Raw genomic sequence first — 20,214 nt, 5'->3', positions numbered from 1 at the left:
GAGACAAGTCCATGTGAAGGTAATGTCATTGCCTGCACAGGCTTGAACTCTGGGTCTCAGAGCTCAACCAATGGCTATGCTGCACATATAAGGTAGAGAACTGCATAGATAGCACATTCAGAGAGGTGGTTACACCCCAAGTTAGGGGCAAGCAGGCAGATAGGGAATGTGTAACTACCAGGCAATCCAAGAGAAACAGGTAGGCGCCCCCAGAGGTACCACTTACTAAATGATTTACCATTCTAGCTATTGATTCATCAGCAGCAGGAGAGAGATATGGTCCTGTGATTGGAACTTAGATAACTAGGTTGAAAATTAACAAGCAGGACTGTTAAAGTAGCAATCTCTGGATGACTCCCAGTGCCAAGTACAAGATACAAGAGAATAAGATAGTTGAATGCATGATTGGAAAAGTGGCGCAATAGGGAAGGCTTTAGGTTTCTGGGACTGGCTATAGGGAAGATGACAGCTAGATAAACCAAATGGGATGCACGTGATCAGAGCTGGGGGTGAGATCCTGTGGGGTTCAGGGGATTTAAACCAACTTAGCAGTGGGAATCAGAAGAGGATATTAGGAAGTAATATCAAGATGCATAAAATAGCCAGCTGGCATAAGGAGGGATGATGATTTTGGTTAAGGACAGCATAGCAGTAAAGGAGAAAGCAGATGTTACAGCAGTTTCAAGGATAGAATTGATTTGACTTGTGCTAAGGAATAACAAGTGTCCATTTGTAAAGCTTGATGTAATATACAGACCAGCAGCTAACAGGAAAGATACAGAGCCCCAAATCGATAAAGAAATTACAGAGTTATAGATATTGTAGAGTATTTATAATGGGGGACTTTAAATACCTACATATTGATTGGTATAGTAGTAAAGGGGCAGTGAGGGATACGCATTCCTAGACTGTGTTCAGGAGAATTTCCTACAACAGTATGCGTTCAGCCCAACAAGAAGCACTGCCAGACTTACTTCTTAGGAATGAGGTGGGCCAAATAGATCAAGAGACATTGTGAGTAATATTTAGGGAACAATGATCACTGTATCAATAGGTTTACAACGATAGCAGAAGTGACAATGCAGAGTAATAATAATGAACTTGTGGATAGTGGACTTAAAAAGTTTCCCTGGATTTGGATGTGGTGTCTGAGCACTGGAGAATTGCAAATACAGGTAGAAGGTCCTTTATCTTAAATGCTTGGAACCAGCTGATGTTTGGAATTTGGAATTGTTTCAGTTTTCAGAATGTGACAGGTTAATGGTGAATTTTTAAAAAATCTTACCAGAGAAGCTGACTTCAACTAAGAACGTGCTTGGCATCGAGTGGGTGCCAACTTGGGGGCATTCACAGAGAAACCCCCCAGACCTATCAGTGCTTGGCCACACCCCTCCCCCCACGTCATATTTGAGTGACACACATCGAGTGGCTGTCCACTTGGATTAACTGTTTGCTCGCCAAACAACCTTGTTAATGAGAAAAAAACTTTCCAAAAAAACTCTTCGGATTTTAGAACTTTTTGGTTTTTTGATGTTCAGATAAAGGATCTTCTACTTGTATTGCATACTTGTTTGAAAAGACTGCAAGGATTGGTCCAGCAATTATAGACCAGTCAGTTTAATTTTGACGGTGGGGAAACTCAAGGCAATAATTCAGAATAGAATTAATAGTCATGTGGAAAAATGACAGTTAATTTGGAAGTGTCAGCATGGATTTGTTAAGAGAAAATGGTGTCTAATTAACCTGCAAGAGATAAGGAGAGGGTTGATGAAGGAAAGGATGTTTTTGTGGTGGGCATAGATTTCTAAAAAGACATTTGATACAAAGCCACATAGCCAAATAGTAAGGAAAGTGATGGGTCATAGAAACCTGGATACAAAATTAGCTGAGGCACAGGAAACAGAGACTACTTGTTGGATATTTTTTGGGCTGTAAGAATGTTTATATTGTGAAGGTCTATATTTCCTCTATTATACGGAAAAAAGATTGAAAAAATTGGGACTGTTTTCCTTGCGGAGGAGAGGGCCAAGAGAGACTTGATAAACATATTCAAAATCAGGAGGAATCTGGATGAACTGGATAGGGAAAAACATTTTCTGTTTGAAAATGGATTGAGAGTCAAAGGGCACAGTTTTAAAGCATTTTGCAAAATTTATTTTTGTTTTGCTAGGGCTCATTAAGCTTTTGGAATACTGCATGCAAATCTGGTTTCCCTGCTATGGGAAGGATGTTGCGAAACTCGAAAGGGTTCAGAAAAGATTTACAAGGATGTTGCCAGTGTTGGAGGGTTTGAGTTACAGGGAGAAGCTGAATAGGCTGGGGTTGTTTTCCCTGGAACGTCAGAGGCTGAGGGGTGACCTTATAGAGGTTTATAAACTCATGAGAGGGCATATATAGGGTAAATAGACAAAGTCAAGATTAGAGTGGTGCTGGAAAAGCACAGCAGGTCAGGCAACATCCGAGGAGCAGTAAAAATAATGTTTCGGGCAAAAGCCCTTCATCAGGAATGAGGGTGTGAGCCTCAGAGTGGAGAGGTGAATGGAAGGGGGTTGGGGCTGGGCGAAGATAGCTGAGAGTGTAACAGGTAGATGAAGGTGGGGATAAAGGTGATAGGTCAGAGAGGAGGGTGGAACAGATAGGTGGGAAGGAAGATTGACAGGTGGAACAGGTCATGGGGATGGTGCTGAGCTGGCAGGTTAGAACTGGTGAAATCCTTTACCCCCACCTCCATTCACCTATGGCACTCTCAGCTATCCTCTCCCCAGCCCCCCCTCCCATTTATCTCGTCACCTCTGAGGCTCCCAGCCTCATTCCTGATTAAGGGCTTTTGCTGAAACATCAATTTTCCTGCTCCTCGGATGCTGCCTGACCTGCAGTGCTTTTCCAGCACCACTTTAATCTTGACTCTAATCTGCAGTACCCACCTCCACCTAAATAGACAATGTCTTTTCTCTGGGGTGGGGCAAGTCCAAAACTAGAGGGCATAGGCTTAGGGTGAGTGAGAAAAGATTTAAAAGTGACCTAAGAGGCAACTTTTTCATGCAGAGGGTGGTGCATGTATGGAATGAGCTCTCAGAGTAAGTGATGGAGGCTGGTGCAATTAGAACATTTAAAAGGCATCTGGATGGGTACATGAGTAAGAAGGGTTTAGAGGGATATGGGACAAATGTTTGACAAATGGGATTAGATTTATTTAGGATATCAGGTCGGCATGGACGAATTGGACCGAAGGGTCTGTTTCCGTGCTGTACATCTCTGTGATACTGTGGAAAAAATGTGAGAATAAAAACTCTCAGGGTCTGCTTGGAAGTGTGGTGGAGCTAAGTTCAATTGAGGCATTCAAGAGGTGTTAGCTGATATTTAAACAGAAACAATGTTCAGGGTTACAGGAAAAAGGCAGCAGGTTGGCATGAAATTAAAAATTTCAGAGGCCCAATGCAGATATAATGGACCAGATACCCTCCTCCTGAACTGTAACAAATCTGTGACACTGGTAGCAATGCTTTGTTTGCACTCTCTAACCATTTGCCTTGCTACTCTGGCGGCTTGTCTACCAGCTTCATGTTTTGTCCTGCACATCATTTCACAATAACTTCCCTTTCCTCAAGATCTGCAGATCAGTCCATATGCAAGGTATTGTCCTCGGTCTTGAAATCATGTGATGGTCTGTAGCAGATATACATCTTTCTTACTGCTAGCTGTACATAGGTTTGTTTCTGTTTCACAGTGTGGAATTAGCTACATTTCCCTTGGCTCAGCTGAAGGCTGGCTGTCTGGGTAGTTACCGTCTTCTCCTGTTTCCTTGTGCGTGTGCGCACCCTAGCAGTGGTGTACAACCTACGATGTTGCAAACTTGTCATCAAATAGTGTTCTCTGCATTTGAGACTGTGCCAAACCACAAATTAGTTGCCTTTTTGTCTTGTTACAAAGTTATCTATCGCTTTGTTTACACGCTATCTGAGGCCTTGAAATCCATACGGCGAATCCCATGACCTGACTATGGCTGGAGATAGGTGCTAAATCTTTCAAAAGTTACATTTGGGTTATTGTCCTGCCTACTTCAGTCAGTCCCCAGCTATTGAATAAATTTAATCCTAACCCACAAATGGATTATAGCTGTCTCACAACTTGTTTTAGAACTGCTGAAAGACAACTTGCTTTTAAAATCTGCACTTCTTATTCATTATGCGCTGTAGCTGAGCATTCATTACTGGGTCATTTGCTTTATTGTGGTGTTACCACACGGAGGCAAACTCCTCTGTTAATTAAACCAAACACCCAGAAAGGCTCACCTAGCCTCGTAATCTGTTGAAATATGAGTGACAGAGAACTCCTAAATTCCATTATTTAAAGAAAATATAAATTTATTTTTTTAACTCCAAAAGGGAACATCAAACAACTAATCACAATGCTAAGCCCCCTTTTCTCTTAACTGCTTACTATCTGCCCCCAACTCTATAACAATATGCTGTTTCAATAAGACACTTATTAAAATTACATCAACTTAATTTCAAAACCACACAGCCGCTGTCATCTTTTGTGTCTTCACTCTTCTGGCTGCTGATCTCACTGGATTGTCTTCTTTCTTTTTACTGTGAGTATGTTTCACATGAAAAATTATCCTCGATAGAGAGTGTTTCCTAATTTCATGGAGAGCAAGATGTCAGCTCTCCATGCATTTCTGTCTCAACATGAGTTTCTCTCTGATCAATTTTCAAAATGTCTGCATTTTACACCCACCTCCTGCCCTCCCAACATCGGATCATCTCATTGGTTCAATGTTGGCAAAGCAATAAATTCCAATGTGATTGGGTTTTAGTATCCTGGGGCATAATTTAAAATTAATGATTAAATTCGAATTGTTGTCAAAATAGCAAACAAAACTCAGGTATCAATTTCATAGTCAAATGTTACATATTTTCAATTTTCCAGTACACTAGGACTGCCATCTAGTCATATACACAGGTGTTCATAATCTCTCAGTTCAGAACAACATCCACTCTTTCTCAAAGGTACACTACATGCCTTCAAGTTCATAACAGCGGGATTCATGCAGTCTTTCTTTTGGCACTAATGTAGGTCAGTTTTCCTAATCAGTAATAAGGTCTACGTAAATACAAGCTGCTGTGTTGTCCTAGCTATTGCCTGCCAGATACTAAGACTCAGCACAGACCAGAATTGTCATGGCCCATTCACAGAGTCACTATAATTACTTAAGGAATGTTCTCTCTCAGCTGCCATGGTAGATGAGTTTAACATCTCCTCCCCTGCATGTGCAATTCAACTTTAATACATTTATCCATTACACAGTCCAGTTATGGATTGTGGAACAGAACAAAACCTTTCTTGGACTGGATAGAGAATGAGATTTTGATGCGTTTCTTGATAAATTGAACATGTATTTGCTTCTCCTTCAATCATTTTAACTGCCTGCTTCCAGATTCAATTTAACAAAGAAGACGGTGTTCTTTGATTAACTGTTAGCTTCACCCTACCTTGGAAAGGATCTAGAATCACTGCCTATACTGATGCCATCTCTCAATATTGCAGCAATGCACCATCAAGATACCTGCCCATTAAATCAAAAGTGGATAGCCAGCACAAGCAGGTAACCTTGGATTGTATTTGACAGTCAGACTCAGAAGAGAGTTCCAGTTTGAACTGAATTCCATCCATTACAAGAAATGCTTTTGTGTGAAAGGCAGTTTAGTAATAAGATAGAAAAGCTAGAAATACTCTACAGGCTCATTAGCGAATTCCAAAATTTTTGGTTTTGATTTTATTGTCATATGTATTTCATAGTAGGAATACAACAAAATAGTGAAAAACTTTTTTTTTTGCTGTGAAATGGTGCCGTTTTGAATAATTTTAAAAAAAAGAAAGAGCTGAAAGATAGTCCATTAGTCGTGAGCCAGCTCATCATGTCAACAATGCATGTGCCGTCATCCCTCTCCCACTGCTACACCCGGATCTAACCAACATTGAAGTTGCTGATCCTCAGGCGCCATCTTTGTCGCTGTGTTGATTCTCTTCCACCACCACCTGCATCAGACCAACCAATGTCAGAGTTGCATCTCTTGCCACTGGGCCCATCTTGTTGATTTCGCTGTGATGTCCTTACATTACCACTTCACCACTAGACCGAACCAATAATGAAGTCATCGATCCACCGACGCCATCTTTTGCCACTGGGCCTGCCTCGCTAACGTAGAAGCCGCTGATTCTAGGTCCTTGCTCCGGAAAAGTAAGTAGGGGGCTCACCATCCTGCACCACTCAGGGTCCGCAATAGGCAAACCTGAGGTCCACGCCTGGGCCCAGCTTGAGACTGCTCAAGGTCTCACCCTGGGTTTGGTCGAGATGTGTGTGCTGGGCTCTTGCTGCCACTGATGCCATCCAAGCTCAGGACAAGATAAGAACATTCTGAACGGTCACAGCTAATCCCACATTTGAACTCACCTTTGCATACTCAACTGCACACCATCATTATGCTTTAAAATTCTTTACCTTTTCTCTACCTCACAATTCTAATTTAAATTGATCCGAGTGGCTGCTTTACACAAAATACAATGTCATTTATCCCTCTCTCTCTCTCTCTCTCACTGGATGACCCTGCCTACTTATAAAGACAGTTACTACAGGTAACAGAGTGAACTATTTCATAGAATTGGAAAAGCAGAATTGCTATGGTGGGAAATTGAATCTGACCGGATCATTGGTCATGAGAATCTCAGCAACAATACTTTACACTTTAGGAAGAAGGCATAAATCACAATTTATTTCATAAAAATGAGACACCCAACAATGGTCCTTTGGAAAAGAGTTCTTGCAATATCCTTATATCAACTGCAATGTACTGTTAACGTTCCAACAAGTTTAGAGTTAGGGTTAACCTTGAACCAATTCAGTTAAAAACAAAATATGTCAAGTAAAGTCTCTCAGCAGTGGTTTATCTAAAAGAATCCATTTTTCAAAAATATTAAAAATAAAAATCCAACCAGCAGGTACATAACAGTCCAGTTCTACCGTGATAGGCTTATAGCCAATTACATAATCTGTATTATAAAAAGCTAAATATAAATCATTTCTTCAACAGCAGAGTTCTAGAAGGTGAGTTACAAACATTGGATGGTTTTCTGTACTCATGAAGAATAGCAAGTAGAATGGGTCCACCAATTAATGCAAATTAGGAATAGAACACTAGTCTGCCTTAAATAAGAAGTTGCTTAAAGTGCCAAGAGAGCAATATTCATCCATTTCTTTAATGCGAGTCTAGGTTGGTTCTATATTACAGGCATTTCCATAAGGTGTGCTTGTGTTGGTTAATAACTGGAATTATGACCAGGAAGTTCATAAAATGGGAGGTCACTCTGTTCTTAAAAAAGGTAAGTAGTTTGAAATAATAACAATGCTCTCTATAGATGCAACCAGACCTGAATATTTCCACTCATTTTTAACATTTCCATTTACTTTGTTGCTGTGATATTGTCCTCTACTGTTGACATCAATGTTCGTTTATTGTGCAGCAGTGTCCATCCTACTGTTGGATATGTACCGTAGAGCAACTCAACCCCATTCCACAACTCCTTTGCCTCATGCAGGTCCCCTGGCTCACTGTCCACTAATGCATCATCCTGAGTTGCTGTTCTTGGCAGTTTGCCACTGCCTTCCTCTGTCAGGCAGAGAGAGATGCAGGAACCAAGTCTATTTTAACCAGAAAAGGAATTGAACCTTTACAGTTGGCATTATTCTAAATCACAGTAGTCAACTGAACATCCTGGCTCCCCCAGCAAACTGATTAGTTTGTACTTTAAATGTAATCCTATAATATTTATTTACAGCATCAAATATTTCCTCTAAACTATGATTTCTGCTGAAGATGCTGTCCTGTTGGGTAAGGTTCTGTCTTATTGGTACTATAAATAAAGAGGTAATTCACCACTTGTGACCCCAAACAGTTATTAGTTGGCTACTCAACTGTGAAGAATTAATATCCTCAGAAACATACCAGAGCCTTAATTATATAATAAATGTTTAACTTGACACTTAGAATCATTTTCTGTTCAGAATCTGTCATTTCTTCACAGTATTTATGTTTTCTTCTGTTACCATCCATTTTCATGCATTAGATTAAATCTATCCAGATTCGAACACAAATGCATTCTACCTGAGCTGAATAATTGGCTTAAGTCTCTAATCTCTGCAAGGGTAGTTGGTCTCTCTTTTTGCTTTATAGATATCCATAAGCATCAGGTTTTGTTTTCTCATTCATAAATACTGTAATTATCCTAACTATCCAGGACTCATAACAGATTGCTGTGAAATACTGTTGATTTTTTCTTCAAGCACAGTATTTTCACTTAATGCTGCACTGTTGACAGTAGTCTAGCAATTTGTGAATTTGCAGAGTTTATCTGTCAACTATTTTGTAAGCTGTGACCTTCCCTACTGATGTGAAGGATTCTGTTGAATGCTATTTGAAAATATATTTGCCTAATTAGACTTGTTCTTAACTTAGTTATTATTGTAGATGGTGGAAACCTTTTAAATAAATCCCCTTCTTCTTATAATACTGAACTTTAAACTTTGCTGTAAGATTCAGTTAATATTTCTACAGTAATAGGAAAAATGGTACAAATTCTCATAGTAAAACCTAATACAGACATTGTACTCTGGCCAATTTTATGCTGAATTTAATTTAAAATAACTGCATATTAAAAAGATCAGATTTATTTCAAAACATTTATTTTAAAAATGTCAGATGCTCCAGATACGTACAAATTTCCCACAAATAAAAGAGACAATAGACAATTCAAATATGAGGCACAGTGTAGAATGCAAATATACCATAAAGGGGACTGGGATTCTAAATGCTCCTGTCAATCAAACTACAGTTATGATTTGGAGATGCCGGTTAGATTGACATAAATAGAAACAAAAATCATAATAATAAATGTTAACGTGTGTGACTTGTATTACATGATCAAATCAGTTACCCCAGTAACTGCGCAGACATTGCAATTCCAATTGTTGTCTTGGTGACTGATCATACACTGGAATGCCCAAAATGGGATGTGGATCTATGCCAGCAATCTTCCCACACTGAGTTCCTGATTACGATTACAACACTGTGGAAAAGTGGTCAAGTAAAAGGCAATCTCCCACAGGAAGAGGAGAAACCACAGTGTCAGGATAAATCCGATATGAATTCCAGAATGACCCACATACATCATTATCTAATCAGAGGCCAGAGAATTGACCAGGAGAACAGGAGAAATGGAATAGGAGACACCTAATACTTCACAGCCGACAGAGAATTTGCAATTATTATTTTAACACTTGAATGTCTCTTATCGTCAGAAAGATAGGACAATGTGTGTACCATGGAGCCTCAGGCCACAAATAAGATTTAAATCCATGTTTCCTTTACAGGTAACAGATCTTAAACCCAGTTAGGTAACGGATAAACAATCCTTTTTAAGTTTCCAAATCCATAACTTTCAAACAGAACAAACTTATGGAGAAAAGTTAGAAGTACAAACAGGGTTCAAGAGGTCATATGTGGAATTCATATGTACGGCTGGATTATATTTACAAACTGATTCTCAAAATACAATTCAAACAAAGGAGAAAGCAATATCCTCTCCATATAAAATCACCAGGAAGATCTAGTATCAACTGGGTCCCCCAGTCCAAAGGTTTTAAAGAATCTGGCAAATTTATATTTGGGTCCTAACTAGGATTGGACTCATATGTTTGAAATCAAGATTGTTAACAGGCCAACAAGTACAGCTTCAAAGCAGCTAAAGAAACATCTGACTTAAGTAGATGTGAATACGTGTAAATGAGAAGAAGCATAGAGCATAAATACCTCTGCCCTCAGCAAAAACAATTCAGATAAACAAACTCATAAGTGGGACTACAAGTGGAAATGTTTAAATATGGCAGTTCATTTTATAAATGCTAATGAATGTATTATTGTAATACCAACAGCGACCTGACACTGGGTGCTTCCTAGTTTGCAGTATTTCTTCACTTATGTCTGTTTGGTCAGAACTTGCACTGAAAAATCATACAAGTCTCTATTGATTTTCTTCAATGTCTTCACTTCGTCTTCCAGCTCAGCCACTCTCATTTTTGTGTTCTCGCCATCTCCCAGCAAATGCTGCATAAGAAAAAAAATGTATCTGAACAACGGATTACAAATTGCAATTTGTCTTATTAACATTAAACATTTTTAATGAACTTGTCTGAAAGGATAAATACATTCAATAAAATTATCAAGCTGGAAATCAAATATTTTTTAAAACTATAAATGCTTGCCAGGCTCAACAGTAACTGGGACGTGTCAAATCAGGCTGAACTGTCGTATAAACTGTGAATACTTCACATCCAAATCAACCTAATATTTCTCATTAAAGGAGCTAACAGACCGCTATTTATTTCCAGTTTCCTTTTTTGCACAAAAAAAAAAGTCGATTCCTCAGTCCCTAGAGAAACTAACTTAAGCAGAAAACTGCTGGTCTGACTGGGTTACAATTACTGCTGAGAATAACATTTGATTGTTTATATTTAGATATGCAGCTGAAGAAAATCAGCATTTCTAGGGCAGAAAGATGAAGGAAAGTGAGGAGTTCCACAGTTAACATGCTTAAAGACAAGGGAGATAAATCTTGACTTCAGCACAGAAATGAGATGCAAAACCATTAACATAGAAACATAGAAGACAGAAGCAGGAGGAAACCATTTGGTCCTTCAAGCCTGCTCCGCCATTCATCACGATCATGGCTGATTGTCCAACTCAATAGCTTAATCCTGCTTTCTCCCCACAACCTTTGATCTCATTCGTCCCAAGTTCTATATCTAGCCGCCTCTTGAATACATTCAATGTTTTGGCATCGACTACTTCCTATAGTAATGAATTCAACAGGCTCATCACTCTTTAGGTGAAGAAATGTCTCATCTCCATCCTAAATAGTCCACCCTGAATCCTCAGATTGTGACCCCTGGTTCTGGATGAACTCACCACCGGGAACACCCTCCCTGCATCTACCCTGTCTTGTCCTGTTAGAATTTTATAGTCTCTACGAGATCCCCTTCACTCGTTTGAACTCCAGCAAAAGCAATCCTACTCTAATCAATCTCTCCTCATACATCAGTCCCACCTACTCGGAATCAGCCTGGTAAACCTTCGTTGCACTCTCTTGAGAGCAAGAGCATCCTTCCTCAGAAAAGGAGGCCAAAACTGCACACAAAATACTAGATGTGGCCTCACCAGTGCCCTGTGTAACTGCAACAACACATCTCTGCTCCTGTACTTGAAAGTTCTTCCACTGAAGGCCAATACACCATTTGTCTTCTTTACTGCCTGCTGCACCTACATGCTTACCATCAGCAACTGGAGCACAAGGACATCCAGGTTGCACTGCACACTCCCCTCTCAAATTTACAACCATTAAGGTAGTAATCTGTCTTCTTGTTTTTGCTTCCAAAGTGAATAACCTCGCATTTATCTAAATTATACTGCACCTGCCATTGATTTGCCTACTCGCCCAACTTGTTCAGATCATGCTGAAGAACCTCTGCATCCTCATCACGGTTTATGTTCCCACTCAACTTGGTATCATCTGCAAACTTTGTTACATGTTGTTCCCTCATCCAAATCATTAATATATATTGTGAATAGCTGGGATCCTGTGGCACCCCACTAATTACTGCCTGACAATTTGAAAAGGACCCATAATTCCTACTCTTTGTTTCCTCTCTGCCAACCAGCTTTCTATCCATCTCGATACACTTCCCCCAATCCCATGCACTTTAATCTCACACAATAATCTCTTATGCGGGACTCTGTCAAATGCATTCTGAAAGTCCAAGTAAACCACACTGACAAGTTCCCCCTTGTCAACTCTACTAGTTACATCTTCATTGAATTTCAACAGATTTGTCAAGCATGATTTCCCCTTCATAAATCCATGCTGAGTCTGAATCTGTCACTGCTTTCTAAATGCTTCCTATTATGTGTGGGACATATTATTTTTGAGCTTAGAGGAAACAGGGAAATAGAGTTCAATGCTTTTGATGATGTAGAAAGGGATAATAAACACAGAGATGGGGCAAGTAATTTGTTGGTGGTTAAAACTGGAAAGGAGACTAAATTACCAAAGCACCATTCTTTCTTTCCCTACCACGGAGTATCAGAGCGATACTGAACAGCCATCAAAATGGGAGTGCTACGTTTTACAAATGTGACATGCCTAAACATTGAAAGGTTCCCTTGATAAGTTATCCATACATTGTTCAACTGATGACAAACTGTTTTGCTCTTCCAGTAATTCACAAAACAGATATTTATGTTCGAGTAGTATTTCTGGATTCATCAAGGTGAAGGGTGTTACTGCTTGGAAATAGAATAGCTTACCATTTCAAAGAGCCCATGAACAGCAATTCCAGTTCAAGAGTAGCAACCTCTGCATTACCCACCTAGCGCATTCTAGACCAGGTGAAACACTGTTCAGATGAAGAGGGAAGCTTCCTTTCTACTCCAGCAATACAGCTTAGGCCCACACTCAGAAGGGCCACTCAACGTACAATAATTTTGCAATTGAAAGAAAAAGGTGATTTCCACGACAATGAAAACGTCTATCAATGCTGAATTAAAGTCTGTTTTATTTTGTAGGCCTTTGTCCACCAGAAACTGTGGAAACTCATTTCACAGACAAATTTAACAATCAGCAGTGGAAGAATTGGTAGAGTTTAAACCGCACATGACAAAAATCTATTAAAGCCCAACAAACCTTATCTGCGGCAGTGCACATAACAGAATACAACTCCTCAGCTTTTTTGAGGTAACTTTCCTGAGACTCCTGTTGAAAAAACAGAGCAAACGATTTAGCTTGGAATTGTACATAACTTATATTCTAAAAGTAAAAATAATCATTCCAGGTAGCAAGTGCACATTGCAGAACATTGCATACACAGCAGAAAATGCCCAAATCTCTGAATAGGCTACCAATTACAATCAGAAACACTTATTTTTTTCATGGGATGTGGGCATCATTGGCAAATGTCAACAGTTAAGAGTCAACCACATTCTGGAGAAGTCCTGTTGAACACTGTTTGGGTGCTGATGATGTAGTTATTTCCAAACAGGAAACAATCTTTAACATTTAAAGTAAAGTTGCGTCTAGAAACTAATGGGGTGACAGATTAACTCCTATGGGGGTGTTTCTCCAAATCTTTGTTTGAACTGAATCTTACTGTAATCATTAGAGTTATACTGCATTATCTGGTGCTAGATCGAGATTTTGCAAGTATCAGTGCCCAAGGGACTATACACCAGCAACTCAGAGAAACTATATCTCTGTAAGAGTCAGTGCCGAGGAAACTATACACTACAGAGTTGAGAACTTTATGGGAGAGGATGAATAAATTACAATCAGAGATGATGTAATGAATATTGATTTCAACACTGGAGGCAGAAAGAGACTGCGGTATTTTAAGTTTAAGAAGAACAAGACAAGAAAGCTCAGGGAGCAATTACCATTGTAACATAGTACAGAACTTGAACATTGCTGAGAAAGGACATATTTTAGCAAAGCTGTCATTTCGCATTCAGAGGAACAAATTCAGAAGCATATTTTGCCCTGAACCAAAGTATTTTTGAAAATGTTTTGATGAGTGCAAGAGAAAAGGTTTTGACAAAAGGTCTCTTTTTTTCAGCAATATCCTAGTAATCACAGAATCCCTACATTGTGAAAGCAGGCCACTTGGCCCATCGAGGCCACACCGACCCCGCAAAGAGCATCCCATCCCATCCCATCCCATGCCCCAACCTATCCCCGTAAGCTTGCATCACCCATGGTTAACCGACCTAACCTGAAACACCCCTGGACACTATAGACAATTTAGCATGGTCAATCCACCTAAACGCTACATCTCTGGACATGCAAACTCCAAACAGACAGAAGCCCGAGGCTGGAATCAAACATGAGTGCCTGGTGCTGTGAGGCAGTAGTGCTAACCACTGAGCCACCATGCTGCCCAAATATTGATGTAAGAGGAAAAAAAGGGAGTTTTCTGACAGGTTGGCAACCTTCATCAAGACCATGAGTCTTTGAAATTCTATTTGCTGAAAGAATGACCTGACAATATTTCATGTTTAAATACCTTTACTGCAAATAATATTGAAATAACACTATTGACTAAATACCGTTTTATTTTTGTAGTTAACTTACAATTTTAAACTACAGAAACTAATATTCTCCTTTTATACTTATTACCCATTGCACTTTTGTATCTGAGCTTAGCTGAGTAACAAGTACAAGTGACTGACTCAAGGTGTTTTTGGAAAGCTTCTTAAATCCACCACCAGTGGTAAAGCCTGTTGCAATCATTCTTTTTCCCTCTGCCCATCCAGAACAAATCTCCCAGAATATGCATAAGGCTACAAGACGTGTCTCTTCATCTATAGGATACCCCACCCCCCATATAAGGCTGTGACAGCTCAAAGTCAAGTAACCTTGTCTCTCTGCTGGCCACACACAGCTTCTTGCCTACGCTACGCTGTCTGTGTAGGGAAATCTGTAACCAGATCGTTAAAGATGACTTCCTCTGTCCTCTTTGGCACAGTCATGTGAAACACATTAACCATTTATCTAGGTAGGGAAATAAATTAGCTTTTCTTGACCTCTAACCCCTCTTTGTTTACTTTAAATTTAAAGCTAAATTTAAAGTTCCAAAATATTATAACATTAGAGTATCTCATAACTATAACAAATGTTTTTGACCAGACTTTCAAACAACTTATTATACTTATAATGCAAGAAAGTCACATGGGAACTGGGAAACAATCCAAAAACAATGGGAATGTATAAACATTAATTAGACTAAATCTCATAGGGATGCAATTTTATGAAACTGCGTTGAATGTTGGTAGACTCCAGCATTTATTGCCTTTAATGCTGAAGCAATCTCCTGAGGGCTTCAGATGTACTCAATATTCACAGTCAATGTTAACACTTTCAGTTAGCAATTCTTTACTTTGTTTCCAATTTTCTCCCCTCTCATTTTTAGGGTAGAGATTGCAGCTGGGAAATGAGTTGCACAGGCACCTCCAGCCATGCTTTAAGAACAGGTAAACTAAAATAGATTTTGTAGGCAGCCTATTCAATTGAGCACTGGTCCATGCTGAAAGTTAACATGACTGCTGTACAGTTTCTAGCAGGAGTCACTGGATAATAATCACTCTTGCACTGGCTGAGATACGTTAGCACAGAACAGGTACTAAACCTGGATCTTTTTGATACTTTAGGCAACCTTCTATCAATTCTAGCAAAGGCTTTCTCTAAACTGTCTCCTGCACTCAAATCTCTTCACGTTTTGATCAGAACTGAACACAGTGCTCAGAATGTAGTCTGATTGCAGGACTGTACAGTTTAACAATGACTTTTCTTAACTTTCATTCTATTGTTGTGCCTATATATGTATATCTCAGCATTCTGGCTTTAACAATTGTTACTCTGCAGTAATTGGTTACATTGAATTTAAGGGGCTATATCCATTTGAATTCACTACGCATGTCACTCAATGTTTTTCTACTTACATGGAGTATCCTTATTGAAATTAAGATCCAATTTATCTTGTAATTCCTAAGCTACAATGAATTTCTGAATCCAAGTCAAACATATAAATTGGAAGCAAAGTTATCCCTAGTGCTTAGCTGCCTCCTTTAGCATCTTCGACAAAATCTTCTAATACCAGCTATGTTCCTCCATTCAACCAATTCATTATCTATTTCCAAAGTATAAATCCAAGTACTGCACTTTGAACCTAATTAAAACTTCTTTTTGCAGACCTTCATTTGAAATAATTATTTCACATGAAGTATGATTTTTCCACAAAGGTCAAGGACTGCATATAGTGGACAGTGAAGGTGGTTATCTGGGAATGCAGCAAAAGCTGATCAACTGGGCCAACAGGCTGAAGAATGGCAGACAGTGTTTAGATAAATGCAAAATGTTGCATTTTGGTGGGTCAATCCAGGGCAGGACTTCCACAGTCAATGGCAAGGTTCTGCGGAGTGGTATAGAACAAAAGAAATCTAAGGGCACAGGTTCATAGCTCCTTGAAAGTGGAGTCATAGGTGGACAGGGTGGTGAAGGTGGCTTTGCATGCTTGTTTTGATTGGTCAGAGCATCGAGTACAGGAGTTAGGACATCTTGTTGCACTTGCACACCTGTTGGTGAGGCCACATTCGGAGTACTGCATGCAGTTCTGGTGGCTCTACTGTAGAAAGGATATTATTTAACTAGAAGTGTGCAGAAAAGATTTACTGGGATGTTACCTGGACTGGAAGGTTTGAATGATAAGGAAAGGTTGGATAAGCTGGGACCTTTTCCCCTGGAGCATAGGAGACTGAGGGGCCACCTTACAGAGGTGTATAAAATCATGAGAGGCATAGATAAGGTGAATAGCCAACAGGTTTTCCCATGATAGGGGAGTCTAAAACTAGAGGGCATAGGTTTAAGGTGAGAGGGGAGAGTCACAAAATGGTCCAGAGCGATAGTTCTTTCACACAGAGGGTGGTGAGTGTTTGGAACAGATTACCAGAGGTAGTGGTGGAAGCCAGTACAATCTTGACATTTAAGCAACATTTAGACAGATTTGTGGAGGGGATAGGTATGGAGCCTTATGGACCAAATGTAGGCAAATGGGACTTGTTTCATTGTGAAAACTGGAAGGCATGGGCAAGCTGGGTCAAAGGGCTGTTCTCATGCTGTAGACCTCTATGACTCTTATGATGATAGGAAAGAAGCAATGGTTAGGTGAAAAGATGATTAGAAGGCTACAAGGTAAAATAAACCAAAAAGCTTAACAGGTAAGTAAAGATTTCAGCCAAGAAAAATAGCCTCCCAACATCTATTAAGCCCTATCAGAACTTTCTTCATTTTGGATTTTGGTGGAGGAACGACATCAACAAAATTCATGATGATACCAGAATAAGAGATTTAGTAACAGTAGAAGATTTCAGGAGGACACAAACATGTTAGCAGATTGGACAGTCAGGTAGCAGAAGTGAGAAATGTTATATTTTTAGAAGAAACAGAATTGGAGTACAAACTCAATTAATTCATGCTGTAGGTCGGATTCATTTTATAATTCATATGTTGTTGAAATATTACTTTTAGTTTGGGTATATAAGATTGTGGAAGTAACTGGGTTGGGAGGTTTGTAAACAGATCTAAAGTGATTGCATTTTAAAGGTGGCTAGTTTTTCTTTAATAAGGTCGGTGTTGGAAGTGTGAAAACATTAATCTATGCCTCATTTGAGCATTGCAATGGAGCCAATGAGCCTGGCAAGACTGAGGTTGTCTCTATTAAAGATATGATTGATTCCAAGATCAACGAACAGGTTTATAGTTGGCAGTATTTCATTGAAATCCCAGATATGATTCATTGCCATAGGGATAGATTGTCGAGAGGCCGTCCTTTAGTGTTGGGTTTATTTGTGCATTCTCTCATGGAAAATGTTGAAACAGATACTAGAGCCTGGAGAAGCAGAGAGAAAATAGACTCAAAACTGTACATCAGAAGCAAAGGGTGATCAGAAATCAGGGCTACCTTTGAGTTGGAGTCTTTGAGCGCGAGTACAGTGAGGCCCATGCTTCAGTTGAAGTGTCTACAATCATGAAGGGAGGGTTGCTGAAGTGGATTCAATAAGATCCCTGACAAATTTCACAATTCAGAGAAAATCAGGAACACTGAGAATCAAAGTGAGCTCCTGACAGTAGTGGTACATCTTAATTTTGGTTTCATGAAGGAACTCTCAGGATCCTGTAATGAATAAGAGAATTCTCAAATGGAAATAAAATAGGACAGAGAGTGTCTTGCTGAGAATTCAGGTTTAAGTAATTGAGTTTTAGAAATATAATGTACTTATTTTGTTAATTATACATAAAACATTTCTGTGCAGAATCTAATTTCTTATGGCATAATTTTCATCTGAAAACTGGGAGTTTAAATTTATTTAGAAGTTAATGACCTTCCTTCATAGCATAACATTACAACTATCGGCAGGGGCAAATACAAGGACTTTTAAATAAAGGCTAACAATATTTAAAAATTTATAAGTGTAGGCTTACGGTCCAATGAAGGAATATTGTAGCGATTGCATAAGAACAATGAGAGCACTGTATCCAGTTTTTGATGTTCAATTACAGAAAAGATATTGAAACGTTTTAATATAAATGTAGCTAGATGACGCCAAGGATAGAAAACTAGTTATAGGGACAGACTAGGCCGATTTCTGGTTGAGTAGAGAAGGCCAGCAGGAGATTTAATAAAGCCTCAATATTATGAAACGTTTTGAGAATAAACATAGAATAGACCACTTCCTAATATTTGAAAGTCATTTGAAAAGGGAATCAATTTGAAATTTTCAAGAATTATATTAGAAGAAATGTCTTTACTCAAGATTAAAGTGAGAACTGCAGATGCTGGATATCAGAGCTGAAAATGTGTTGCTGGAAAAGCGCAGCAGGTCAGGCAGCATCCAAGGAGCAGGAGAATCGACGTTTCGGGCATGAGTCCTTCTTCAGATTCCTGAAGAAGGGCTCATGCCCGAAATGTCGATTCTCCTGCTCCTTGGATGCTGCCTGACCTGCTGCGCTTTTCCAGCAACACTTTTTCAGCTTTACTCAAGATTATTCAAGCATGGAATGTTTTGTAACAGAGAATGATTGAGGCAGAGGGCATTGCATCATTTAAATAAATGGATAAGTATTTGAAGGAAATGCTAATATAGGCTTTTAGGAAGATGGAAGGCAATCGGAATTAGTTGTAGATTCCTCAGGCACATAACTAATGCAAATATAATGGGCTAAACAGTCTCCTTATGTGCTGTAAACTTCTTTAAATGTACTTATTTTGAGTATTCAATTTAATTTATAATGTAGTTGTTTATTCTACTTAAGTTACAGATATCTTCTGTAGTGAATATTTGGATGAATTAATCACTTATTCTAACTTGCGCTCATCCTTAGTTTCAGCTTCATCATTTTGTTTTGTGATTTTTTTTTTTTCCCCCTGCATCCCACTTTGTTGCCCTACTATAAATTTTTTTAGATTAGATTCCCTGAAGTATGGAACAGACCCTTTGGCCCAATAAGTCCACCTCCAAAGGGTAACATACCCAGACTCATTCCCCTACCCTATATTTATCCCTGACTAATGCACCTAACACTATGGGCAATTTAGCATGGCCAATTCACCTGACCTGCACATCTCCGGATTGTGGGAGGAAACCGGAGCGCCCGGAGGAAACCCATGCAGACACAGGAAGAACGTGCAAACTCCACACAGTCAGTTGTCCGAGGCAGAAATCAAACCCGGGTCCCTGATGCTGTGAGTCAGCTGTGCCAGCAACTGAGCCACAGCACCATCCCAATGTTTTCGTTCTGCTGCTGTGCCATTAAATAGTTCACATTGGCCACTCTTTCAACTTGCATATATTGCTGTCATTCCCAGTAAACCTGCAAGTCGTTTTAAAACAGATTTTTAGAGGTTGGTCTTCCTTTCTACTTTTCTTCTGAGTAATTTGTGAATTCATGTACAATAACAAACGCTGAGTCGACATGCTGAGCTTAAGTGTATCTTTAATCGTATGTAGTCTATCTTGACTTAAAATGCTGAACAAATTTCCAACTAACTTGCCCATGCTGCTCATATTTTCTTTGAAATTATCCTTTTACCTGGTTCCTGATATAAAATCCATGCCTGGTGGTATCTTAGATTATGTTGAATTTGATCATCTTTATTAGCTGCCAAGGATGCCAAGAATTATAATTCTGGTATTTTTCAGGGTAACTATGTTAATCAAGATGCTGACCGCCTTTTCTGGCTTCTCAGACACAGTAGGCCATGGTGCAGTCCAACTTGGACTCTGACTAATATTTGATTGATTCACAGTCCCACTAAAATTGTCATCCATCCTACTGAGGAAAATCCACGAATGTAATAAGTATTTTTCCTGATTTACTCAACAGTTAACTACCTCCGAACAACAGGATGTCCAATTCAGACCAGGACAATTTGCTTTTGACTTGTGGGCATAATGGAAAGGTATCACACTGCTGTAATTTTAATTCTTTTTTCATGCTATGTGAGCATCTCCGGCTGGAACAGACCCCTACTGCACACCTTCAAACATGCCAAGG

The 20,214-nt window shown here is 39.3% G+C and overlaps 1 protein-coding gene across 1 annotated transcript in view; it reads right to left on the bottom strand.

The window, feature by feature from the left end:
- Positions 1–8,726: 8,726 nt before the first annotated feature.
- The window catches only part of wdr18 (WD repeat domain 18), a 208,790-nt gene continuing 197,302 nt past the window's right edge, over positions 8,727–20,214 (bottom strand). Inside the window, exons 9-10 of the mRNA XM_043721023.2 lie at positions 12,796–12,864; positions 8,727–10,163 (exon numbers count right to left, since the gene is read on the bottom strand). Of these exons, the coding sequence (XP_043576958.2) occupies positions 10,035–10,163; positions 12,796–12,864 (198 nt within the window). The 3' untranslated portion in view covers positions 8,727–10,034. The remainder of the gene's footprint in view (positions 10,164–12,795; positions 12,865–20,214) is intronic.

The sequence above is a fragment of the Chiloscyllium plagiosum genome, unplaced genomic scaffold, assembly GCF_037043375.1.
Source record: "Chiloscyllium plagiosum isolate Xiang-an unplaced genomic scaffold, Cpla_swu_hap1 HiC_scaffold_28, whole genome shotgun sequence".
Classification (NCBI taxonomy): domain Eukaryota; kingdom Metazoa; phylum Chordata; class Chondrichthyes; order Orectolobiformes; family Hemiscylliidae; genus Chiloscyllium; species Chiloscyllium plagiosum.
The sequence above is the reverse complement of the archived record's forward strand: the minus strand, read 5'-3'. Positions and strand labels throughout refer to the sequence as shown.